General features: G+C 41.5%; 1 protein-coding gene across 1 annotated transcript; it reads right to left on the bottom strand.

Annotated features, from left to right (window-relative positions):
• Window positions 1-15568: 15568 nt before the first annotated feature.
• Window positions 15569-20156, bottom strand: LOC115131051 (vascular cell adhesion protein 1-like). The gene is made up of 5 exons (XM_029662666.2): window positions 19855-20156; window positions 19458-19724; window positions 17519-17618; window positions 17351-17408; window positions 15569-17036 (listed from the first exon to the last, which is right to left on the bottom strand). The coding sequence occupies exons 1-5, from the start codon at window positions 20120-20122 to the stop codon at window positions 16773-16775; spliced, it is 957 nt and encodes a 318-aa protein (XP_029518526.2). The 5' UTR covers window positions 20123-20156; the 3' UTR covers window positions 15569-16772.
• Window positions 20157-25234: the final 5078 nt, after the last annotated feature.

Below are 25234 nucleotides of genomic sequence, written 5' to 3'. Positions count from 1 at the left end.
GAAAATGCCTGACCACTTGTATAATCTATTTGCATACATTTCAAACAGACCCCACCAGACACCCAAAACAAAAACAGATATAATGCGTAGCTCAGTTATGTATAGAGCCATGTCACCGTGGAATGCTCTGCCACAAGAGGTTACTCAGGAAAAAAGAAAGTTTTGCTTTAAAAAACAGAGAAAAAATATCTTGTATCACAGCGCCTCTCCTCTTTCTAAATATCTAATGTAACTGTACTGTATCTAGTATTTCTGTTGTCTCTGTGTATTTCCTATATATATATATATATATATATATATATATATATATATATATATATACACTGCTCAAAAAAATAAAGGGAACACTAAAATAACACATCCTACATCTGAATGAATAAAATATTCTTATTAAATACTTTTTTCTTTACATAGTTGAATGTGCTGACAATAAAATCACACAAAATGTATCAATGGAAATCAAATGTATCAACCCATGGAGGTCTGGATTTGGAGTCACACTCAAAATTAACGTGGAAAACCACACTACAGGCTGATCCAACTTTGATGTAATGTCCTTAAAACAAGTTCAAATGAGGCTCAGTAGTGTGTGTGGCCTCCACGTGCCTGTATGACTTCCCTACAACACCTGGGCATGCTCCTGATGAGGTGACGGATGGTCTCCTGAGGGATCTCCTGCCAGACCTGGACAAAAGCATCCGCCAACTCCTGGACAGTCTGTGATGCATCGTGGCGTTGGTGGATGGAGCGAGACATGATGTCCCAGATGTGTTCAATTGGATTCAGGTCTGGGGAACAGGCGGGCCAGTCCATAGCATCAATGCCTTCCTCTTGCAGGAACTGCTGACACACTCCAGCCACATGAGGTCTAGCATTGTCTTGCATTAGGAGGAACCCAGGGCCAACCGCACCAGCATATGGTCTCACAAGGGGTCTGAGGATCTCATCTCGGTACCTAATGGCAGTCAGGCTACCTTTGGCGAGCACATGGAGGGCTGTGCGGCCTCCCAAAGAAATGCCACCCCACACCATGACTGACCCACCGCCAAATCATGCTAGAGGATGTTGCAGGCAGCAGAACGTTCTCCACGGCGTCTCCAGACTCTGTCACGTCTGTCACATGTGCTCAGTTTATTTTATTTTATCTTTACAGGGACAGTGCACATTAATCAACGTTTCAGTAAAAGTGCCGGTTTTAGCCAGCCGGCTAATTTTCAACCGCAGTCCCTGGGCAGGTTATTAAAAACAATTACAATATAGACAATAGCACCATAGAACAAGCAAGACATAGCAACATAGGACAAGCAAGACATAGCATACAGACAGAGCAACATAGAACAAAAAGCAGCAAGACAAAATTCATAAAAGCAACAAAGTGTTTCCACACCTCACAAGTTACAGACAACAGACAACATGGAAAGCGGCAACACACAGCTAGGGACCATGTTCACAAATCTGATTGACCTTTAGCCAGGTCTTCAAGCATTTTGTGAAAGTGTGATATGTGGTGCAGTTATGTGTGTCTGATGGCAGTGTATTCCAGACATGGGAAGCTCTCACAGAGAATGCAGATTTACTAAAGGTGCTTTTCCTTAGGGGAACTATACAGTCACCTCTCATGGCAGACCTTGTGGATCTGCTGCCATATGTCTGGGTTTTCTGTTTAACAAAAATATTGAGTGGAGGGGGAGCCAGGCCATTAAGGATCTTGAATACAAGACATGCGTCGGTGTATTGCACTTTCATCTGTGAAGAGCACAGGGCGCCAGAGGCGAATTTGCCAATCTTGGTGTTCTCTGGCAAATGCCAAACGTCCTGCATGGTGTTGGGCTGTAAGCTCAACCCCCACCTGTGGATGGCGGGCCCTCATACCACCCTCATGGAGTCTGTTTCTGACCGTTTGAGCAGACACATACACATTTGTGGCCTGCTGGAGGTCATTTTGCAGGGCTCTGGCAATGCCCCTCCTGCTCCTCCTTGCACAAAGGCGGAAGTAGCGGTCCTGCTGCTGGGTTGTTGCCCTCCTACGGCCTCCTCCACATCTCCTGATGTACTGGCCTGTCTCCTGGTAGCGCCTCCATGCTCTGGACACTACGCTGACAGACACAGCAAACCTTCTTGCCACAGCTCGCATTGATGTTCCATCCTGGATGAGCTGCACTACCTGAGCCACTTGTGTGGGTTGTAGACTCCGTCTCATGCTACCAGTGAAAGCATCGCCAGCATTCAAAAGTTACCAAAACATCAGCCAGGAAGCATAGGAACTGAGAAATGGTCTGTGGTCACCACCTGCAGAACCACTCCTTTATTGGGGGTGTCTTGCTAATTGCCTATAATTTCCACCTGTTGTCGATTCCATTTGCACAACAGCATGTGACATTTATTGTCAATCAGTGTTGCTTCCTAAGTGGACAGTTTGATTTCACAGAAGTGTGATTGACTTGGAGTTACATTGTGTTGTTTAAGTGTTCCCTTTATTTTTTTGAGCAGTGTATATACAGTGGGCAGGCAAAAGACAGGTCAAAGGCAGGCAGAGGTCTGTAATCCAGGGCAGAGTTAGAGAGGTACAGAGCGGTAGGAAGGCAGGCAGAATGGTCAGAACCAGGGAAACAGAACTTGCAAAAGCAGTGCGACAGGAAACCACACTGGTAAAACCTGACAAGACAAACTGGCAACAGACCAACAGAGAACACAGTCATAAATACACTGGGGATAATGAGGAAGATGGGCGACACCTGGAGGGGGGTGGAGTCAAGCGCAAAGACAGGTGAAACAGATCAGGGTGTAACAGAATATGAGGTCAGCTTTAATTTGAGTGTACTCATCCATATAGGGTAAACCGTTTAGATATTACAGCACTTTTTGAACATAGAGCCACAATTTTAGGTGGAGGGAGTGCTGAAGGCTTTGAAGGACAGGGTGGGGAATGGAGAATAATTGAATAAGACAGGGATGTTTGAAGAGAGAAAGCTAGGACTATTGGACACACATTATTTTCATGCTGCATTATTTTTTATTTTTTTAAGTATTTTATTTTTGCATTTTCCAATTAAGAACATTCAGAACAAAAGTGAAAAGATATTAGACAACGATAGGACAAAGTGACAGTAACAGACGAGCGTAACAAAAATAAATTATAATTATAATTATATAAACAAACATACAATAATAAAAAAAAATAACGAGACATTGGATCACCTGCCGTAGGCTACATATTATACATTACGTGTGAAACATTATGTGAGGATTATATATAGATTCAATCAATGAGATGTGGGGGGAGATTCTCCATATAGTCAATAAAAGGTTGCCAAATTCTGTAAAATGTCTTTAACTTATTCCTCAAGCAGTAAGTGATTTTCTCCAAAGGGATACAACTATTAACTTCCGAAAGCCACATTGCAACTGGCAGGGAGGAATCCAATTTCCATTTCAAGGCAATACATTTCTTAGCGATCGCTAGCAATATTTCTGTTAGCTTTATAGTATGGCTTTGCCTAAGATTGCTGTTATTAAAGTTACCCAGTAGACAGACCTCCGGGTCTAAAGGGAATGCAACCCCGTGAATTGAGGATATGGTATCGCATACCCCCTGCCAGAAACCGTGTAGTTTTGAACACTGCCAAGTGGAATGGAGGAATGTTCCTTCATCTGAGCCACATCTAAAACATAGGGAGGAGATATCTGGGTTGAACTTGTGCAGTCTAGATGGGGTGCTATAGAGCTGATGGAGGAAATTAAACTGGATCAGCCTGTATCTGGAGTTCAATGTGGATTTAACACCATCCCTGCATAGGTCACTCCATAGATCCTCATCAAGATCAATATCCAGAACTTTCTCCCATCTAAGTCGGGGTTTATCTAGCCCAGGCAGTGTTAGTCCTGACATAAGAGCATTGTAAACACGGGAAATGGTCTTGAACAGTGGTTGGTCTGCGTGGCAGAGTTGTTCAATAGGTGACATCTTAGGTAGGTTCCATTGTCCCTTGAGAGTCACCCTAATAAAGTTTCGTAGTTGTAGGTAGCTAAAGAAGTCCCTGTTAGGCAAGTGGTATTTCTGTTTCAGCTGATCAAAAGACATAAGAACTCCCTCCTCGTAACAATGTTCCAGAAGAGTGATCCCCTTATCAGACCATGGTCTAAAGTTACTATTCTGGAAAAACATAGAGATCAATCTATTGTTCCATAAAGGGGTTTTAGGGGAAAGGAATCCCCCTCGTCCGAACAGCTCATGCAGTTTGCACCATGCCAGGACAGAATGTATGATTAAAGGGTTGTCTGTGATGGTTTTTATAGATTTTCTGTCCCATTTGTAAAACAAATCTGCCCCAGTGTCATCATTTACCTCAAGCTTTTCAATGTTCAACCATGAGGGAGAGGGACCATTGTCAAACCTCTGAGCCAGAAACCTAGACTGTGCAGCCCAGTAGTACATTCTAAAATTGGGGAGGTTTAAGCCCCCTTGACTGTAATCAAGGGTCAGTTTATCCAGGCCAACCCTAGGGGTTTTGCTGTGCCAGATAAACCGTCTGGTCAGCTTGTCGAGAGAGGAAGAAAATTCTGCGGGGATAGGGAGAGATTGAAACAGATATAGAAACCTGGGCAGGACATTCATTTTAATTACATTGATTCTACCCAGTAGAGTGAGAGGTAAGTCCATCCATTTACAAAGGTCAACCTCCACCTTTTGCAACAAACTGGCCAGATTGAGTTTATAGAGGTTGTTCAGATTACCATACACCATTATGCCCAAATATGTGAAGCCCATAGGCGACCATCTGAAAGGAAACTTGTGCTTGATGGTATGATGGTCAAAGACAGACAACGGTAAGATTTCGCTTTTATCAAAATTGACCTTATATCCAGAGAAAGAACTATAACACTGTAGTAGGATCTGCAAGTGAGATAGGGAGTGTTCTGGGTTTGTTAGAAATAAGATAAGGTCGTCCGCAAAGAGTGATAATTTATGGGTATGGGGGCCCACCTCAAAGCCATGTATGTCAGGGCACGTTCTAATAGCCTCAGCCAACGGTTCGATGGCGAGTGCAAAGAGGTGGGGGCTAATTGGGCAACCTTGTCTGTTCCCCCTATAAAGAGGAGGAAGTAATCCCATTGGTAGCAATCCTAGCTTTAAGAGATTTGTAGAGTGATTTTATCAAATTTACAAACACGGTACCTAAACCGAACTTTTCCAAGACGCGAAAGAGGTATGGCCATTCAACCCTATCAAAGGCCTTTTCAGCATTGAGGGAGACTGCGACACTAGGTATTTTGTTTTTGTTAGCAAGGTGAATTATATCAAATAACCTTTTGAGATTATTGGAGGACAATCTATTAATTATGAAGCCAGTCTGATCTGGGTTGACCAACAGGGGAAGACATGACTCCAGTCTCTTAGATAGCATCTTGGTGACCAGTTTACAATCTGTGTTAAGGAGAGAGATTGGTCTATAGGAGGCGCACTTTAGCGGGTTTTTCCCTTTCTTGTGGATTACAGTAATCACTGCTTGAGAGAAGGACTCTGGAAAGCAGTTTTCTTCTCTGGCTTTTTTAAGTACCTCCATAAGGTAGGGGACCAACAGCTCCCTAAATTCTTTATAGAACTCTGGAGGGAAGCCATCCTCCCCAGGAGATTTATTAGAAGGTAAGGATTTAATGGCCTCCAACAATTCAGGAACTGAGAAGTGTTCACTCAGGCGCTCGCTGTCTTCCCCTGACAGGCATGGGAGGTTGAGAGAGGAGAGAAAGGAGTCTATCTCTGATAGCTCATCGCTTGATTGGGAAGTGTAGAGGTCTTCATAGTATTTCTTAAACGTATTATTAATTTCAGTAGGGTGGAAAGATATCTCTTTAGTAAGAGTTTCTATGGCATTAATTGTCCTCTTACTTTCCTCTGCTTTCAGTTGCCATGCCAATACTTTGTGAGCTTTCTCTCCAAGCTCATAATAACGCTGTTTTGATTTAGTGATGGCCCTCTCAGCTTGATATGTGTTCATGCTGCATTATGATAGGGATGGGGTTAGGGTGGGTCTGACAACAGGGACTGACAAGCTCATTACAGTTTTGTGAAGACTGCATTGTGCATATGTGGGTACATGTAAACTAAAGGTTCTAAAATCTAAGAAAATACAATTAAAGGAAATTTCACCCTGGCTCTGCCACGGCATATAGCCATTACTATATTAACAACATTACATTTTTATCATAAACATCACAATTATCCAAACTACAAGCTAGAACTGGCACATTTTCATTTCACTGATAGAATCGGGAAGTTTCGATTTCTGCTCATAGGGAATTACAAACTCCGGCAATCATAGCGAATGCAGATACCACCCGGTAAGGTAGATGGGGCATTCCCACAAACTTGGACGACCGCGGTGTGTACTTCGAAAGAACACACAGCAATCTCAGAACTTCTGTAAACAATATTTTTTTGGACAATGTTTTTATGCCAGTGTGGTGTTCTGTGCCTGGCTCTGCTAATTACAAACAAGTGTGAAAATGAGTATGAATGAGTTTGTTCTCAGCCAATTTAGTGATGCTAGTTAGCTAACCGCAAGCAGACAATATTAAAAATGTCCATGTTAGGTATGGTAAGCTAGCCAGTGTAATAGATATCAATGCAATTAGTGGGGTGGATAAATGTAGTATTGTTGTGTATTTTATTGTAGGTGGTACAGAATCTGATTCCACCAACAGGTGCTTCCAATCCCTAGCTCTGCACAAAGTGAAGGTAATTTGGTTAAGATATTTACAAGCTGATGGCTAAGATAGCTCCATTTACAGTAAGCATGGTATAAACAGGATTTGGGTAATGTTTGTGTTACAGGTGGTTAGAGGAAGCCTGAGGAGCTCAGAGTACCTTCCAGACCATGTCATCAATTTAGTCTACCTTCTCTTTTTACCTTTTCTTTTTGTAAAAGGTTATCTGGAGTCAGTCCACAGTGGCCTGCTGAAAAATAACCCAAAGTGGCGCCATTTTGGGAACACAAACATGAGGGAGTGCACGCACCTTGCGGTTATGGAGCACAGCAAGATAGTGGGATAGAAACCAGCAAGGGCCACTGAAAGGTATGAAATCAACACAACCACCTCATTCGTCTCCCTGCAGATTCTCAAAACAGAATACAAAGACTACAAAAAGCCCCTGCAAAGGGCTACTATTGACAATAATGATCTGTCAAAGTCAATGAGCTCAGTACTTTGAGATGAGGAAGGGGGTTTTGGTTGTGCTTAGACCAGGGTTTCTCAAACTTGTCCTGGGGACCCCAAGGGATGCACGTTTTGCCCTAGCTCTACACAGCTGATTCAAATAATGAACTCTTCATCAAGCTTTGATTATGTGAATCAGCTGTGTAGGTCTAGGGCAAAAAACAAAATGTTCACATCTTAGAACGCCGCAGCCCGTCTGGTGTTCAACCTTCCCAAGTTCTCTCACGTCACCCCGCTCCTCCGCTCTCTCCACTGGCTTCCAGTTGAAGCTCGCATCCGCTACAAGACCATGGTGCTTGCCTACGGAGCTGTGAGGGGAACGGCACCTCAGTACCTCCAGGCTCTGATCAGGCCCTACACCCAAACAAGGGCACTGCGTTCATCCACCTCTGGCCTGCTCGCCTCCCTACCACTGAGAAAGTACAGTTCCCGCGCAGCCCAGTCAAAACTGTTCGCTGCTCTGGCCCCCCAATGGTGGAACAAACTCCCTCACGACGCCAGGACAGCGGAGTCAATCACCACTTTCCGGAGACACCTGAAACCCCACCTCTTTCAGGAATACCTAGGATAGGATAAAGTAATCCTTCTCACCCCCCCCTTACTAGATTTAGATGCACTATTGTAAAGGGGCTGTTCCACTGGATGTCTTAAGGTGAACGCACCAATTTGTAAGTCGCTCTGGATAAGAGCGTCTGCTAAATGACTTAAATGTAAATGTTAGGTCCTCAGGACCTAGTTCGGGAAACGCTGGCTTTAACAGCAAATGTGTTGTTGTGTATGAGAGCAATTGAGGTGCCATTTCTCCTTAATCTCCCACACAGCAATTAATTATGTGTAAGAACTGCCCTCCTAAGACTTTTCACACCTTCTGCAGCCCATTCACTTTGTTGACTAATCTTTCCTCTCAAAAGCAGCTCCCAATGTCCTCTCATTGTCCCTAAACCATACGCTAGCTGGTCCCATTCGGTTGATTACCAACAAAAGCGCATTGCCCAACGTCCCTTCCACAAAAAGTGTAAAATGCTAACACGACAACCATGTCTTTCCAGGAGACGTACATTACCTGCAAATCTTCTGCAAGAGGACCAAACAGTTGGGGGTTAAGAAGCCCTACACCACTTTCGTCAGTCTTATCCAGCTGGCTGTTCACCGCAGACCGGACGAGACGTAAGCATAAAGAGTCTCAGCTTCCCCGTCCCACCATGCTGAACACCATTGCCAGTGTACCGAAGCTGGATAAAGAACTATGGCTGCGTTTACACAGGCAGCCCAATTCTGTTATATTTTCACTAATTGGTGTTTTGACCAATCAGATATTTTTCAGAACTGATCTGAGACCAATTAAGACCAATTAGTGGGGAAAATATTAGAATTGGGCTACCTTTGTAAACGCAGCTGGTGTGGCTCAGCTGAAGACCATGTAGAACAGGGGTCTCTAACCCTCTTCCTGGAGAGCTACCCCCTTGTAGGTTTTTGCTCCAACCCCAGTAACTAACCTGGCTCATCTTATCAACCAGCTAGAATCGGGTATGCTAGATTAGGGTTGGAGTGAAAACCTACAGGACCATAGCTCTCCAGGTACATGGTTGGAGAACCCTGATGTAGAACCACCATAAAATAAATATGGATATTTTCTATCAATCTTATACATTTGTCTGCATTTATGGAGTCACAGAATATATGTATATTAGCATTCAAGGACTCTGTAGCATCAAACAGATGATAGACCTTCAGATATCCAAATAATGTTTATTTGTCTAAATCTAAGCAGGGGAGTGTATACTATTTCATGTTAACTCAAGAGAACTGGTTAGTCAACAAGAATGTTATGCTAAATTTTTTTTTTTTTAAATGAACTGTAGTACAGTTCCGTGTGTCTCAGGTGTAGAGACAGTGCAGTGCAGAGAACAGTAGCTATAGATTGGTACACCAGATAATGTGATTTACTCAAAGATTATTGCCAAAATCTTGTCTATTTCAAGTCTTCTCTCATTGATCGAGACAAGTGGGTGTCCACCCAAAAGTGTTGCATGTCATAATGACAAAGACCTGTCTCGATCAATGAGAGAAGACTTGAAATAGACAAGATGGCAGCGTACACATTGTTGGATTACTTCATGGAGCAAAATAAAATATTTATTTTAATAACGTAACATTTTCTCAATTTAAATCGAGGACGAAGATGGCATTGCTAACACCATGCCCAAACCGGACAAGCGCACGCGTCCGCAAATTGATTTTGTCCCCCGAACAACGAACGCGATCGCAACACGCAGGTTGAAATATCAAAACAAACTCTGAACCAATTATATTAATTTGGGAACATGTCTAAAAGCATTAAACATTTATGGCAATTTAGCTAGCTTCCAGTTGCTAGCTAATTTGTCCTATTTAGATAGCTGGCTTGCTGTTGCTAGCTAATTTGTCCTGGGATATACACATTGAGTTGTTATTTTACCTGAAATGCACAAGGTCCTCTACTCTGAAAATTAATCCACACATAAAACAGTCAACTGAATCGTTTCTAGTCATCTCTCCTCCTTCCGGGTCTTTTCTTCTTTGGACTTTATATGGCGATTGGAAATTAACTTTCATAAGGTGTATTACCACCACCGACCTCCGTTCATCTTTCAATTGCCCACGTGGGTATAACCAATGAGGAGATGGCACGTGGGCAAATGCTTCTAAAAGCCCATGAGGAGCAGGAGAGGCAGGACTGAAGCACGTTCTGTGCCACAAATAGAAGCAACTTCTAGCGCCTGGCAACACAGACTCTAGTTGGTGCACACGAGCAGTGTGGGTGCAATGATTGAATAAAATGTAAAGTCGGAAGTTTACATACACCTTAGCCAAATACATTTAAACTCAGTTTTTTCACAATTCCTGACATTTCATCCTAGTAAAAATTCCCTGTCTTAGGTCAGTTAGGATCACCACTTTATTTTAAGAATGTGAAATGTCAGAATAATAGAGAGAATGATTTATTTCAGCTTTCATTTCTTTCATCACATTCCCAGTGGGTCAGAAGTTTACATACACTCAATTAGTATTTGGTAGCGTTGCCTTTAAATTGTTTAACTTGGGTCAAACGTTTCGGGTAGCCTTCCACAATAAGTTGGGTGAATTTTGGCCCATTCCTCCTGACGGAGCTGGTGTAACTGAGTCAGGTCTGTAGGCCTCCTTGCTCGCACATGCTTTTTCAGTTCTGCCCACAAATGTTCTATAGGATTGAGGTCAGGGTTTTGTGATGGCCACTCCAATACCTTTGTTGGCCTTAAGCCATTTTTCCACAACTTTGGAAGTATGCTTGGGATCATTGTCCATTTGGAAGACCCATTTGCGACCAAGCTTTAACTTTCTGACTGATGTCTTGAGATGTTGCTTCAATATATCCACATAATTTTCCTCCCTCAAGATGCCATCTATTTTGTGAAGTGCATCAGTCCCTCCTGCAGCAAAGCACCCCCACAACATGATGCTGCCACCCCTGTGCTTCACGGTTGGGATGGTGTTCTTTGGCTTGCATGCCTCCCCCTTTTTCCTCCAAACATAATGATGGTCATTATGGCCAGACCAGATGACATTTCTCCAAAATGTACGATCTTTGTCCTCATGTGCAGTTGCAAACCGTATTCTGGCTTTTGTATGGTGGTTTTGGAGGAGTGGCCTTTCAGGTTATGTTGATATAGGACTGGTTTTATTGTGGATATCAATACTTTTGTACCTGTTTCCTCCAGCATCTTCACAAGGTCCTTTGCTGTAAGTTCTGGGATTGATTTGCACCAAAGTACGTTCATCTCTAGGAGAAGGAACGCGTCTCCTTCCTGAGCGGTGTGACGGATGCGCGGTCCCATGGTGTTTATACTTGCGTACTATTGTTTGTACAGATGAACGTGGTACCTTCAGGCGTTAGGAAATTGCTCCCATGGATGAACCAGACTTGTGGAGGTCTACAATTTATTTTCTGGGGTCTTGGCTGATTACTTTTGATTTTCCCATGATGTCAAGCAAAGAGGCACTGAGTTTGACAGTAGTCCTTGAAATTCATCCACAGGTACACCTCCATTTGACTCAAATGATGTCAATTGGCCTATCAGAATTGGCCTATCCTTCTAAAGCCACAACATCATTTTCTGGAATTTTCCAAGCTGTTTAAAGGCACAGTCAACTTAGTGTATGTAAACTTCTGACCCACTGAAATTGTGATACAGTGAATTATAAGTGAAATAATCCGTCTGTAAACAATTGTTGGAAAAATTACTTGTCATGCTCAAAGTAGATGTCCTAACCGACTTGCTAAAACTATAGTTTGCTAACAAGACATTTGTGGAGTGGTTGAAAAACGAGTTTTAATGACTCCAATCTAAGTGTATGTAAACTTCCGACTTCAACTGTATGTGTACATTTATTTTGCTACGCTCGTGCACACAACGCGAGCAGTGTGGTCAGTATGTAAGTTGGTAAAATCTTATGTGCTACACCAAACAGTAGCTATCCTGTAACTCCCAGTAATGGATGCCACAGATCTTTGATTAAATCACAGTATCTGGTGTAACAATCTGTAGCAAAGAGTACTACACTGATCATACTGTATTTTCTTACAGTATGTTTATTTTTGAATGGCAATTTCATCATGACCACCAGTAAAGTTCAAGGAATACTTGTAAATCTGTGAGAGGAGTGTGGTCATGATGAAACTGCCATTCAGCTCCCCGTGAGTCATCTGCTTGAAATTCAGCATAATGTCTAATCCCTCGAAGGATACAGTTCATGGGATACAGTTCTGCTACAATGACACACACAGGCAAAGGAATTATGTTTCTGTTTCCAGAATCCACTCCAGGAAGAAGCCCAGGGACCACGATGTTGTCTACAAGACAAAACACTTAAATAAATTATACTCTATTGTAGTTTGTAGTTCTTCCTCCCGGGGAAGGACTGCCCGTTCCATGATCTCGCCATCACGGTTGACAACTCCATTGTGTCCTCCTCCCAGAGCGCTAAGAACCTTGGCGTGATCCTGGACAACACCCTGTCGTTCTCAACTAACATCAAGGCGGTGGCCCGTTCTTGTAGGTTCATGCTCTACAACATCCGCAGAGTACGACCCTGCCTCACACAGGAAGCAGCGCAGGTCCTAATCCAGGCACTTGTCATCTCCCGTCTGGATTACTGCAACTCGCTGTTGGCTGGGCTCCCTGCCTGTGCCATTAAACCCCTACAACTCATCCAGAACGCCGCAGCCCATCTGGTGTTCAACCTTCCCAAGTTCTCTCACGTCACCCCGCTCCTCCGCTCTCTCCACTGGCTTCCAGTTGAAGCTCGCATCCGCTACAAGACCATGGTGCTTGCCTACGGAGCTGTGAGGGGAACGGCACCTCAGTACCTCCAGGCTCTGATCAGGCCCTACACCCAAACAAGGGCACTGCGTTCATCCACCTCTGGCCTGCTCGCCTCCCTACCACTGAGGAAGTACAGTTCCCGCTCAGCCCAGTCAAAACTGTTCGCTGCTCTGGCCCCCCAATGGTGGAACAAACTCCCTCACGACGCCAGGACAGCGGAGTCAATCACCACCTTCCGGAGACACCTGAAACCCCACCTCTTTCAGGAATACCTAGGATAGGATAAAGTAATCCTTCTCACCCCTCCCCCCTTAAAAGATTTAGATGCACTATTGTAAAGTGGCTGTTCCACTGGATGTCTTAAGGTGAACGCACCAATTTGTAAGTCGCTCTGGATAAGAGCGTCTGCTAAATGACTTAAATGTAAATGTAAATGTTTGAACGACAGTTGAACTGTGCCAGGATAACAGAAACATTAGGGTAGACTAGTTGAACATTTATACATGTGCACAGGCACAGAGATTACAACCATATCTAGCCTAATAGAAAATAATATAGCATGCCATAATAATAATAATCATTATTATAATAATAAACATGTTGTGGTAAAAGTTTCAGATTTTACAACAGTAAATTGTTGTATTATTGTTTCTCCTCACTGTTTGCTAGTAAACTTAGCTAGCTAGCTTGCTGGATATGCAATATTTACATCTGCTTGGAATCCTATCTTGCATCATGCTTATCATTTTGTGAGATTGAAATGCATCCACGTCGTAATCATAACCACTGTCAACCCTCGTCAATTATGTTACATAGCTAGCTAGTAAAATGATTTAGAGTTGCTGATGTTACAGTTTTGCAAACAAGTTACAAACACGAGGCGTGTCACATAAGTTCTCAGGCGCAAAGCTAACTTAGCGAGCCAACTCCAGTCATGCGCTAACATTTGCTGGTAAACCTAGCTTCAGTTGGCTGGTTGTCACGTTGTAGTTTGCTGTTTAGTAGCCACATTTAGGCATACCCTTACAAAAATGTTCTCATGGTCGTACAATGAAAAACAAAATTGTACTAGCAGCATGTAGTGAGAAATTAAAGCATGTATTATTATGGTCTGTGTCTCACTGTTTTTTGGGTAAAGTGACCACATAATGCACATTGACTACTCGCTCTACTATAGCAAAGCATAGGCCTAGTACCCTCTTAAACCCCTTTAACTCATGGTGAAAAACCTCAACACACATGGTCTAGTAGTGTAGTGTACCCTCTTAAACCTTGGGACCTGGATATGGTATGACGAATGAGAGTCTGAAACCTTAATGATTTAAAATAGTTTCTGGCGCTTCTCTCTTCAGGGATCCTGAGTGGTGCAGTGTTCTAAGGCATTGCATCAAAGTGCTAGAGGCTTCACTCCAGACCCAGGTTCAATCCTGGGCTGTATCACAACTGGCTGTGATCGGGAGTCCCATAGGGCAGTGCACAATTAGACTAGCGTCTTCCGGGTTAGGGGATGGTTTGGCCACCATTGTAAATAAAAATGTGTTCTTAACTGACTTGCCTAGTTAAATAAAGGTTAAGTTAAAGAAAAGTTTTTAAAATTCAGTTGGCGAGAACCACTAGAGCCAGAGTCTCCCTCTGCAACCCGAGACAAGCACAACACCCCTTGACGATAAATAATGTAAATGATTACAAATGGCCAAAGATTAGGATACAAATATATCTCACATTCTCCCACATTTCATGTTGGCGACACAGGGAACCGAAACATTAGCAAAAAACGTTACTATTAATTTTCAAAGCAACTATTTTACTTTTTCTTTGATGTTACAGACAAACTAGGACCAACCATAGTAGCCTGGCTCTCACTTTATCAGAATTAATCAATATAATACCAACCAACCTCTTTTGACCTTGGGGGGGTCTATTTATTTAATGCAATATACTGCTATTGTACTATGGTAACACATCATTAAAAAAGATGGTACCATATGATGATGTTTTTATAATTGTGCTTTGCCATGGTAGAATGTATATTGCAGGTTAAAACAATGGTATTTTCATGATCCATGATATCCATGATATGGTAAAAATGAGGCAATACCATGGTATTATTTAGGTGCATGCCTGTACCATCATACTTCAAAGCTAAAATCATGGTACATTTCCATGATTCAATCCATGCCATGGTATAAATGATGCAATACCATGGTAATATTTAGGAACAATGGCAGTACCATGGTAGTACCATCATACTTCAAGGCTAAAACCATGGTGCATTTAGATGATTTAGACTATACCATAGTAAACTCAGCAAAAAAAATAAACATCCCTTTTTCAGGACCCTGTCTTTCAAAGATCACTCGTAAAAATCAAAATAACTTCACAGATCTTCATTGTAAAGGGTCTAAACACTGTTTCTCATTCTTGTTCAATGAACCATAAACAATTAATGAACATGCACCTGTGGAACAGTCGTTAAGACACTAACCGCTGACAGACGGTAGGGGAAAAATACTTGTATTTGTCATCTGCCCTCTTGGTGCTGGCATCGGCTGTATCTGAGCTTCTAACGTTATCTAAATCCAACTTTTGCTTTCAAATCTTCCCTATATTCTAGTTGAAACACGTATTGTTGAATGTCACCATGTAGTTAATAGAACATCAAAAAATACTCAATGGTTGAATTCGTGTTGAAGCCGTTGTCTGGTCAGTTCTTTGGTTTTACCCAAAGGATTGTGTTGTTGGTGTCAGCTTCCTTTTCTCCATCACAAGTTGTGGTCTTTCAGATACTGGAAAAAAAGTGTCTGCTTGCATATTTAGCGATGAATCCGCCGATAGGAACTTCGCTGAAAGACGTCCAATGGCTCCACCGAACAAGGACAACCATATATACATGCACAAAAGCGTATAGTGCGATCAGTATAACATAGTCTTCACGAAATGATGATATAACTTTTAGGCATGAGATACTGTATGTAAAATGTTGGATCAATAATAGCAAGAGATTATGGACATTAAATGTAAAGGTTTTTATTACAATGCAATTAATAAACTTCAAATTCAGCCTCAATTTCTTCTCTTGCTCAACATAAAAACTGATGAGTACAACATTGAAATAGACATAAAAAATAGATAATTTGTTATTCCGGAAACTGCATTAAAGTAAAAGAAAAATAGTGACCAGTAGATTTTATCATCAGTCTGGAAATGTACACTTACTTCACCAACTTCCTGTCTTGCATCAGGCCATTGTCTTTCCAACTAATTGTGTTTCTTCTTTCCTCAGTCATCATTGACTTTATATGGCCTTAAACTGCCTTCAGTAGTTGAACTCATTAAACAGATGCTCTGTGAAATCAGTACTCAAAATAAATAGGTTAAAATAGAGAGTATCATCCAACCACCACTGTAGTAACAGTTAAACACTTTTCATCCTTGAAAATTCTACAATATGCAAATACTCAAAGAGACCAAAATGGTGAATATAACAACTAAATACTAATAGAAAACAATGACAAAATACATACTGCCCATAAAAATAATTAATATCCATTGGCAAAATGCTTAAAATGCACTTTTCTTATTCACTTGTGCATAGACCCCATCTAGGTTGTTAAAGGATCTGCCCCTTTTTTTCAATGTTAGTCTAAAATGATATACCCAAATCTAACTGCCTGTAGCTCAGGCCCTGAAGCAAGGATATGCATATCCTTGGTACCATTTGAAAGGAAACACTTTGTGGAAATGTGAAAGGAATGTAGGAGAATATAACACAATAGATCTGGTAAAAGATACTACAAAGACAAAAAAAACAGTTATTTTGTATTATTTTTTTGTACCATCATCTTTGAAATGCAAGAGAAAGGCCTAATGTATTATTCCAGCCCAGGTACAATTTAGATTTTGGCCACTAGATGGCAGCAGTGTATGTGCAAAATGTTAGACTGAGCCAATGAACTATTGCATTTCTGTAAAAAAATGGTATCAAGACTGCCCAAATGTGCCTAATTTGTTTATTAATAACTTTTTATGTTCAAAATTGTGCGCTCTCCTCAAACAATAGCATGGTATTCGTTCAATGTAATGGCTACTGTAAATTGGACAGTGCAGTTAGATTAAGAAGAATGTAAGCTTTCTGCCAATATCAGACATGTATATGTCCAGGGAAATGTTCTTGTTACTTACAACCTCATGCTAATCGCATTAGCCTACGTTAGCTCAACCGTCCCGTGGAACGGACACCGATACTGAAGTAGTTTTAACTGGAGGTTCCTGGGGCCCTCTCCCGGTCACACTGATTTCAGCGTATTCACTCTCCTGCCCCTGTTCCCTGTCCAGGGCTACAGCTGGTGTCTCTTTGGGCCGAAGTTTGGAGAAGTCTATCTCACCGTAGTGGATCTCCTCAGGCTGGTCTTCTGCTGGTTCCTCTGGTTCCTCTCCGGTCATGGCCTGATTAGTATACACCATCCCAACTGGGGAGTTCTGTGGAGAGAACACAGAGTGGAAAAGGTGTCAGGAACCATGCTTTGTAAGAATAATGAACTGATCATTTTAAAGGCATTAAGTTATACAACACATTACACATAGGATGTGTAACATACTGATATCAATTGCTATAAACTGACAGAAGTACAAAGTTCAACAAATATGCTGTTATTATTTGTTGTTCTTACAGGATGTGGCATCATTGCTATCGGTGTGGTCTTATCACCCTAAATGTCCTCTTAAATTATTTTTTTTGTACTTCCTTCATTGCATTTTGTAGACGGGTTTTAAAAGTTTAGCCTTATTCTCACCTGTCCCAGTGAATTGTCTGTCCTTTCAAGTCCATCAGGGAGCCTAGATTTTCTCTTCCTGGAAGACATTTACGAAGACTTTCTGAATGCACTGAGAAGGATTTCATATACAAAAGCACAAACACAAGATAAATACACAGTTTTGCAGAGGCCGGGAAAATATTTTACCATCCAAAGAAAGTGATCAGGATGATTAGCAAAATTACTCCCAAGGTTCCTCCTGCTCCTGCAATTCCCAAAACCCTTGGGTTAAGAGGCTCTTCTTGCCCTGAAAATACAGCATATATTATGGTCATTTCTTTCAAAAACAGCTCTAAAGTATAATATGCACTTCATTCAGAAAGTATTCAGAACCCTTGACTGTTTCCACATTTTGTTACCTTATTCTAAAAATGATTAAATACATTTTTCTTATCAATCTACACACAAGACCCCATGATGATGAAGCAAAACAAGTTTTTAGAAATTTTAGCAAATGTATAAAAAAAACACTTTGCATAAGTATTCAGACTCTTTGCTATGAGACTCGAAATTGAGCTCAGGTTCATCCTGTTTACATGATCATCCTTGAGATGTTTCTAGAACTTGATTGGAGTCCACCTGTGATATATTCAATTGATTGGACATGATTTGGAAAGGCACACACCTGTCCACAGTTGACAGTGCATGTCAGAGCAAAAACCAAGCCATGAGGTCGAAGGAATTGTCTGTAGAGCTCTGAGACAGGATTGTGTCGAGGCACAGATCTGGGGAAAGGTACCAAAAAATGTCTGCAGCATTGAAAGTCCCCAAGAACACAGTGACCTCCATCATTCTTAAATGGAAGAAGTTTGGAACCTGCAAGACTCTTCCTAGAGCGCGAGGCCCGGCCAAACTGAGCAATAGGGGGAGAAGGACCTTGGTCAGAGAGGTGGCCACTCCTCAGTAAAAGCCACATGACAGCCCACTTAGAGTTTGCCAAAAGGCACCTAAATAACTCTCAGACCATGAGAAACAAGATTCTTTGGTGTGATGAAACCAAGATTGAACTCTTTGGCCTGAATGCCAAGCGTCAATGTCTGGAGGAAACCTAAAATTTCTACCCTGCTAGAGCTGCCCCGTTCAACTGTAAGTGCTGTTATTGTGAAGTGGAAAGTCAAGGAGCAACAACGGCTCAGCCGCGAAGTGGTAGGCCACAGAAGGTCACAGAATGGGACCACTGAGTGCTGAAGCGCGTAGCGTCTGTCCTCATTTACAACACTCACTATCGAGTTCCAAACTGGAAGTAACGTCAGCACAATAACTGTTCGTCGTGAGCTTCATGAATTGGGTTTCCATGACCAAGCAGCCACACACAAGCCTAAAATCACCATGTGCAATGCCAAGCGTTGGCTGGAGTGGTGTAAAGCAGACCTCTATTGGACTCTGAAGCAGTGGAAACTGTGTTATTTTGAGTGATGAATCATGCTTCACCATCCGACAGACGAATCTGGCAATGGCGGATGCCAGGAGAATGCCACCTGACCCAATGCATAGTGTCAACTGTAAAGTTTGGTGGATGAGGAATAATGGTCTGGGGCTGCTTTTTCATGGTTTGGGCTAGGCCCCTTAGTTCCAGTGAAGGGAAATCTTAATGCAACAGCATAAAATGACATTCTAGATTATTCTGTACTTCCAACTTTGTGGCAACAGTTTGGGGAAGGCCCTTTCCTGTTTCAGCATGACAATGCCTCCGTGCACAAAGCAAGGTCCATACAGAAATGGTTTGTCGAGATCGGTGTGGAAGAACTTGACTGGCCTGCACAGAGCCCTGACCTCAACCCGATCGAACACCTTTGGGATGAATTGGAACGCCGACTGCGAGCCAGGCCTAATTGCCCAACATCAGTGCTCGACCACACTAATGCTCTTGTGGCTGAATGGAAGCAAGTCCTCGCAACAATGTTCCAACATCTAGTGGAAAGCATTCCCAGAAGAGTGGAGGATGTTATAGCAGCAAAAGGGGGACCATCTCCATATTTATGCTCATCATTTTGGAATGGGATTTTCAACAAGCAGTTATCCACATACTTTTGGTCATGTAATGTATATCTAACCAAAGATTGTGTCCTATGTGCCCCTGTGTTACCTTCAATAGCTAGAAGCACTTTCATTGACTTCTCAATGCCGTGATCATTTCTTGCTTCACAGTAGTACATCCCTCCATCACCAACAGTCACATTGATGGTGTAGGTCTGTCCAGATGCTACCTGTGTTGGTTTACCCCCACAAATCTGGAACCAGGTGAAGTTTGTCACAGGAGGGTTGGCTGTGCTGCTGCAGGTCAGATTCACACAACTGCCCACTGATACTGGATCAGCTGGACTGAGGGAGGCTGAGGTGTTTTTAGGAGAGACTGGGGGAGAGGGGTTAATTAGGAGTGTATCTGGTATTTTGAATAGTCTGATCAATACCAGTCTATGACATAATCATCAGTGAAAACATAATGACAGAATGATCTACAGGATCCAGGGACTAAATCTTACATAAAACGTTAAGCGTCATGGTATGTTCAGCTGTCTTGTTGCTTGTTCCTACTGGGTAGACTGCAGTACAAGTGATGTTCTTCTCATGATGAAGGTGTGAAGCAGTGAATGTCACCGTGGAGAGAACAGATTTGGTTTGATCTGAATTCTCTTGCAGTTGGTTCTCAGGTGTAAACAGGGTTGGGAGAGTCCATGTCAGTTTAGGAGAGTGTTTGGGACAGGGAGCTGCAGCAGAGCAGTTCAAACTGACAGGCCTCTCTTCCTTCATCTCACCTGAGACAGTAATATTGGGTCTGAGAGGCAAATCTGTAATACATTGCAGGTTAACTTATTTTACACTCACGGTTAGGTAGGGTACTATGTAAATGTAATCTGTTACAGTTAAAAGTTACCTGTCCAAAATTGTAATCAGTAATGTAATGTACGGATTACCAAAATGTAGTAACATAATCTGATTACTACCAGTTACTTTTGGAATCCATCAAACACATTTGGTGTGTTCATTGTGGTCTCTGATTTAAACCTGCACCTTTTTTCAATGCTGAATTGAATGTCATTGAGAAAACAGAAGTGTCATAATGTATTTGTATTCAGCAAACATAATTTCTGAATTTAAATGTAATCGAAAAAGTAGTCATCTACTTTTTCAAAAGTATCTGTAATCTGATAACAATTTATGTTTTGCTGGTAACGTAAGTAATTGCAGTTACCGTTGTTTGTAATATATGATTACATGTAATCAGTTACTCCCCAGCCCAGTTTACACTGACAGCCACACTGTCCACTTGTTCTCATTCTACTTGTGTAATTTGATGCAAGGACTCTAAACAGATTTTTTTGGGGGATAAACAGTTAAATTGTCTCTTACCTCTGACAGCTATAAGAACAGACTTCTCAGGGTCTGTTGCGCTGAATGGTCTACTCTCAATTCTGAAGAAGTAGCTGTTAGTGTAACTAGAGGTTACATTGAAGAAGACTGTGGTGCAGTCCTTCCAGGACATGTTTCCAGTTATCTTCCCTTGATAGGTGTTGTATGTCTTACTACTGTTAAATATCACAATGTTCAGCCTGCCACCAAAGTACGGTGATTCTTTAATCCACACTCCGGAGGTAATTACTGTGCTGTTAAATGTAGAGCAATCTTGAGGAACATCAAATGCACATGGGATTTGAACACAGGAGCCACTCAGTACATCCAATTTCTCTGGCATTGTGGTGATCAAATGTCTTTGGCCAAAACAGGCCAAAACACCTGCAATATCAAGGTCAACATCAGAGAGGTTATGTGATATTTTCAGTAGTCTCTGTCGATATTATGCCATTACAGTTAAATAAGATTAACTTATTTCAATGTACAGGTGATTCATGATACTGTATGTCGAGTTTACATGCCCTAGACTGGAGCATACACATATATGGAATACATAATAAGAATGTATTTGAATTGAGACAATTAAACTGCAATTATCCGTAGTCAACTGTACTCTATTTTCACATTGAGAAAGATGGAAATATAGCTCATACCATAAAATGGAATGACTTCCTCTTTGTCCTGTTCATAACTACAAATAATTGGAGCTTTGTGGAAAACTCACCTGACATAAAGAGGCCAATGAGAAACATGTTGTCAGTACTACATGCCATGTCAGAATTCACATTCACCTGAAACGGTACAAACATACACTTAATGGTAAAGTAGCCTAACTCACACAACACTTTGAAATCAATTTCTCTGCACCTACTCAAATGGCATTGGAGGAGAAGATCACTTCAGATTTCCACCTTCAATGAATGTTGAAGAGTCGTGGAGAGAGGATGCAAGGAGTGATGAAGACAAGGCCAGTAACTGAAAGGTAGATGGTTTGAAGTCCTGAGCCAACTACGTGAAAAATATGTCTGTTCCCGTCAGCGACTCACTTAACCGTAATTGCTTCTGTAAGTTGCTATGGATAAGAGCATATGATGCATTCAGAAAGTATTCAGACCGCTTGACGTTTTCCACATTTTGTTACATTACAGCCTTACTCTAAAATGGATTAAAAACATTTTCCTCATCAATCTACACACAATACCCCATAATGACAAAGCAAAAAAAAAAAAAAAAAAACGTATTTACATACACCACCAGTCAAAAGTTTGGACACAGCTACTCATTCAAGGGATTTTCTTTCTTTTTACAATTTTCTACATTGTAGAATAATAGTGAAGACATCAAAACTATGAAATAACACATATGGAATCCTGTAATAACCCAAAAAGGGTTAAACAAATCCAAATATATTTCATATTTGAGATTCTTCAAAGTAGCCACCCTTTGCCTTGATGACAGCTTTGCACACTCTTGGCATTCTCTCAACCAGCTTCACATATGCTGAGCACTTGTTGGCTGCTTTTCCTTCACTCTGCGGTTCAACTCATCCCATAATTTTGCACGTCCAATTTTTCAGTTTTTGATTTGTTAAAAAAGTTTGAAATATCCAATAAATGTCGTTCCACTTCATGATTGTGTCCCACTTGTTGTTGATTCTTCACAAAAAAATACAGTTTTATATCTTTATGTTTGAAGCCTGAAATGTGGCAAAAGGTCGCAAAATACTTTCGCAAGGCACTGTACATGCCAAGTCTAGAGCATGTATTGTGTTCTTTACAGGTTATAGAAAAGAGCAGAACCGCTGAACTATCTGTTTAGATCCCAGTCCTACCGACCAACAGGTTATGGAACATTTGTATCATTTTATCTCAAGACTTAGTCTGTAAAGACATTACATACTACAGTAACGTCTGCAAAAACACTCCAGTGGATACTATAGTATTTTTTTCATGTGGGTGTTTTGATGTAGCCCTTAACTTCCTTTCTCATCATTGTTCATGATTCATTCTTAATCATGGCATTATCAGGATTAGAGATGTATTGCATTGAACCATCCCTGTATCCAGTGGTGGAAAAAGTACAGAATTGTACTTCAGTACAAGTAAAGATACTTTAAAGTATAAATAATTTAAAATTGCTTATATTAAGCAAACTAGACAGCACACTTTTCTTTTTTTCTTTACAGATAGCTTTACAGATAGCACACTCCAACACTCCGACATAATTTACAGATAGCCAGGGACCCACTCCAACACTCAAGACATAATTTACAGATATCCAGGGGCCAACTCCAACACTCAAGACACAATTTACAGATAGCCAGGGGCCCACTCCAACACTCGAGACATAATTTACAAATAGCCAGGGGCCCACTCCAACACTCAAGACATAATTTACAGATAGCCAGGGGCCCACTCCAACACTCAAGACATAATTTACAAATAGCCAGGGGCCCACTCCAACACTCAAGACACAATTTACAGATAGCCAGGGGCCCACTCCAACACTCAAGACATAATTTACAAATAGCCAGGGGCCCACTCCAACACTCAAGACATAATTTACAAATAGCCAGGGGCCCACTCCAACACTCAAGACATAATTTACAGATAGCCAGGGGCCCACTCCAACACTCAAGACATAATTTACAAATAGCCAGGGGCCCACTCCAACACTCAAGACACAATTTACAGATAGCCAGGGGCCCACTCCAACACTCAAGACATAATTTACAAATAGCCAGGGGCCCACTCCAACACTCAAGACATAATTTACAAATAGCCAGGGGCCCACTCCAACACTCAAGACATAATTTACAGATAGCCAGGGGCCCACTCCAACACTCAAGACACAATTTACAGATAGCCAGGGGCCCACTCCAACACTCAAGACATAATTTACAAATAGCCAGAGGCCCACTCCAACACTCAAGACATAATTTACAAACAAAGCATTTGTGTTTCATGAGTCCGCCAGATCAGAGGTAGTAGGATAGAACAGGGATGTTCTTTTGATAATGCGTGAATTTGACAAGTACTTTTGCATGTCAGGGAAAATGCATGGAATAAAAAGTACATTATCTCCTTTAGGAATGTAGTTAAGTAAAAGTTGTCAAAAATATACATAGTAAAGTACAGATACCTAAAAAAAACTATTGTTACTTAAGTACTTTACACCAATGCTCATATCAAATAGGTATTTCAGTTTTGAAGCAAATACATGAACTATCAGCAGTACTTTGAACATTTTAAATCTCATTACTTGCAATGAATTTCCTTCATTTATTTTGAACACTAAAATTAAAAGATAAGATTGTGAAAAAGTCAAACACTTGCCTTACAATCATGAAAACCATCCACAGGAAAGGAGAAGCTATCACACACCCGTAGTGGTTTCTGATAAACAAAAGTGTTATAATTAAATTGAGTCGCATCAGTCACATACTTCCTATTACTATGCCTAGCGTTTAGACTGTTTGTCCAGTTACCGAATGGTTACTGGTTAGAATACCAGAGCCGACAAGGTGAAAAAACTGTTGATGTGCCCTTGAGCAAGGCATTTAACACGAGTTTGCTCTTACTGTGATTGTTTTCAATTCAAATGGTCAGAAATAAACAAAAATAGCTTCTTAGCATGAGCAATTTCTCAAGCATGAATTTTGCTAGGACTGTCAGGTGTGGTCTGAGTGGGGAGTGGAAGATGGAAAACTAGCTGTTACTGGCAGAGAGGTTTAGAACTCTCTGATTGGTATTTTAAGTAGTTTACCGACTGGTGATGTCACCAGACTGGCCAAAACTCCATTCCACCAAAAGCAGGCAGAAACTTCAGGCAGTCTTTTCAAAAAGCTCTTACATTAAAAGGGCAATATCCCCCCCGTCCCTGTCAGAACAGCCTAAATTTGTCAGGGCATGGACTCTACAAGGTGTCGAAAGCAATTAACAAGGATGCTAACTCTATATGCTTCCCACAGTTGTATCTAGTTGGTTAGATGTCTTTTGGGTGCAACCCAGCAGTGTTGCAGTTCTCAACACAAACTGGTGTGCCTGGCACCTACTACCATTAGAGCGTTGGGCCAGGAACCAAAAGGTTGCTGGATTGAATCCCCAAGCTGACAAGGTAAAAAATCTGTCATTCTGCCCCTGAACATTTCAGTTGAATGCATTGTTGTACAACTGACTAGGTATCCCCCTTTCCCATACCCCATTCAAAGGCACTTAAATCTTGTCCTGCCCATTCAACCTCTTTATGGCACACATGCGCATTCCATTTCTTAATTGTCTCAAGGCTTAAAAATCCTTCTTTAACCTGTCTCCACCCCTCTAACTACACTGATTGAAGTGGATTTAACCAGTGACATCCATAAGGGATCATAGCTTTCACCTGGACCCACCTTGTCAGTCTAGGTCATGGAAAAGTCAGGTGTTAATAATGTTTATACACTCAATGTATACATAAAACACAGGGAAACCACATTTTTGACTGCACTGGGCCTTAAAGTGGATGCTTTAA

This window comes from Oncorhynchus nerka, linkage group LG6 (genome assembly GCF_034236695.1).
Source record: "Oncorhynchus nerka isolate Pitt River linkage group LG6, Oner_Uvic_2.0, whole genome shotgun sequence".
In the NCBI taxonomy this organism is placed as follows: domain Eukaryota; kingdom Metazoa; phylum Chordata; class Actinopteri; order Salmoniformes; family Salmonidae; genus Oncorhynchus; species Oncorhynchus nerka.
The sequence above is the reverse complement of the archived record's forward strand: the minus strand, read 5'-3'. Positions and strand labels throughout refer to the sequence as shown.

Bases quoted from the DNA above. Each gene is read 5' to 3' on its own strand.
- LOC115131051 (XM_029662666.2), bottom strand. From the start codon at position 20,122: ATGAAGGAAGAGAGGCCTGTCAGTTTGAACTGCTCTGCTGCAGCTCCC. The intron at 17,619-19,457 runs GTAACACAGGGG...CTGTATTTTCAG, and splicing joins AGTGCTTCTAGCTATTGAAG to GGCAAGAAGAGCCTCTTAAC. The intron at 17,409-17,518 runs GTAAAATATTTT...AATGTCTTCCAG, and splicing joins CTGATCACTTTCTTTGGATG to GAAGAGAAAATCTAGGCTCC.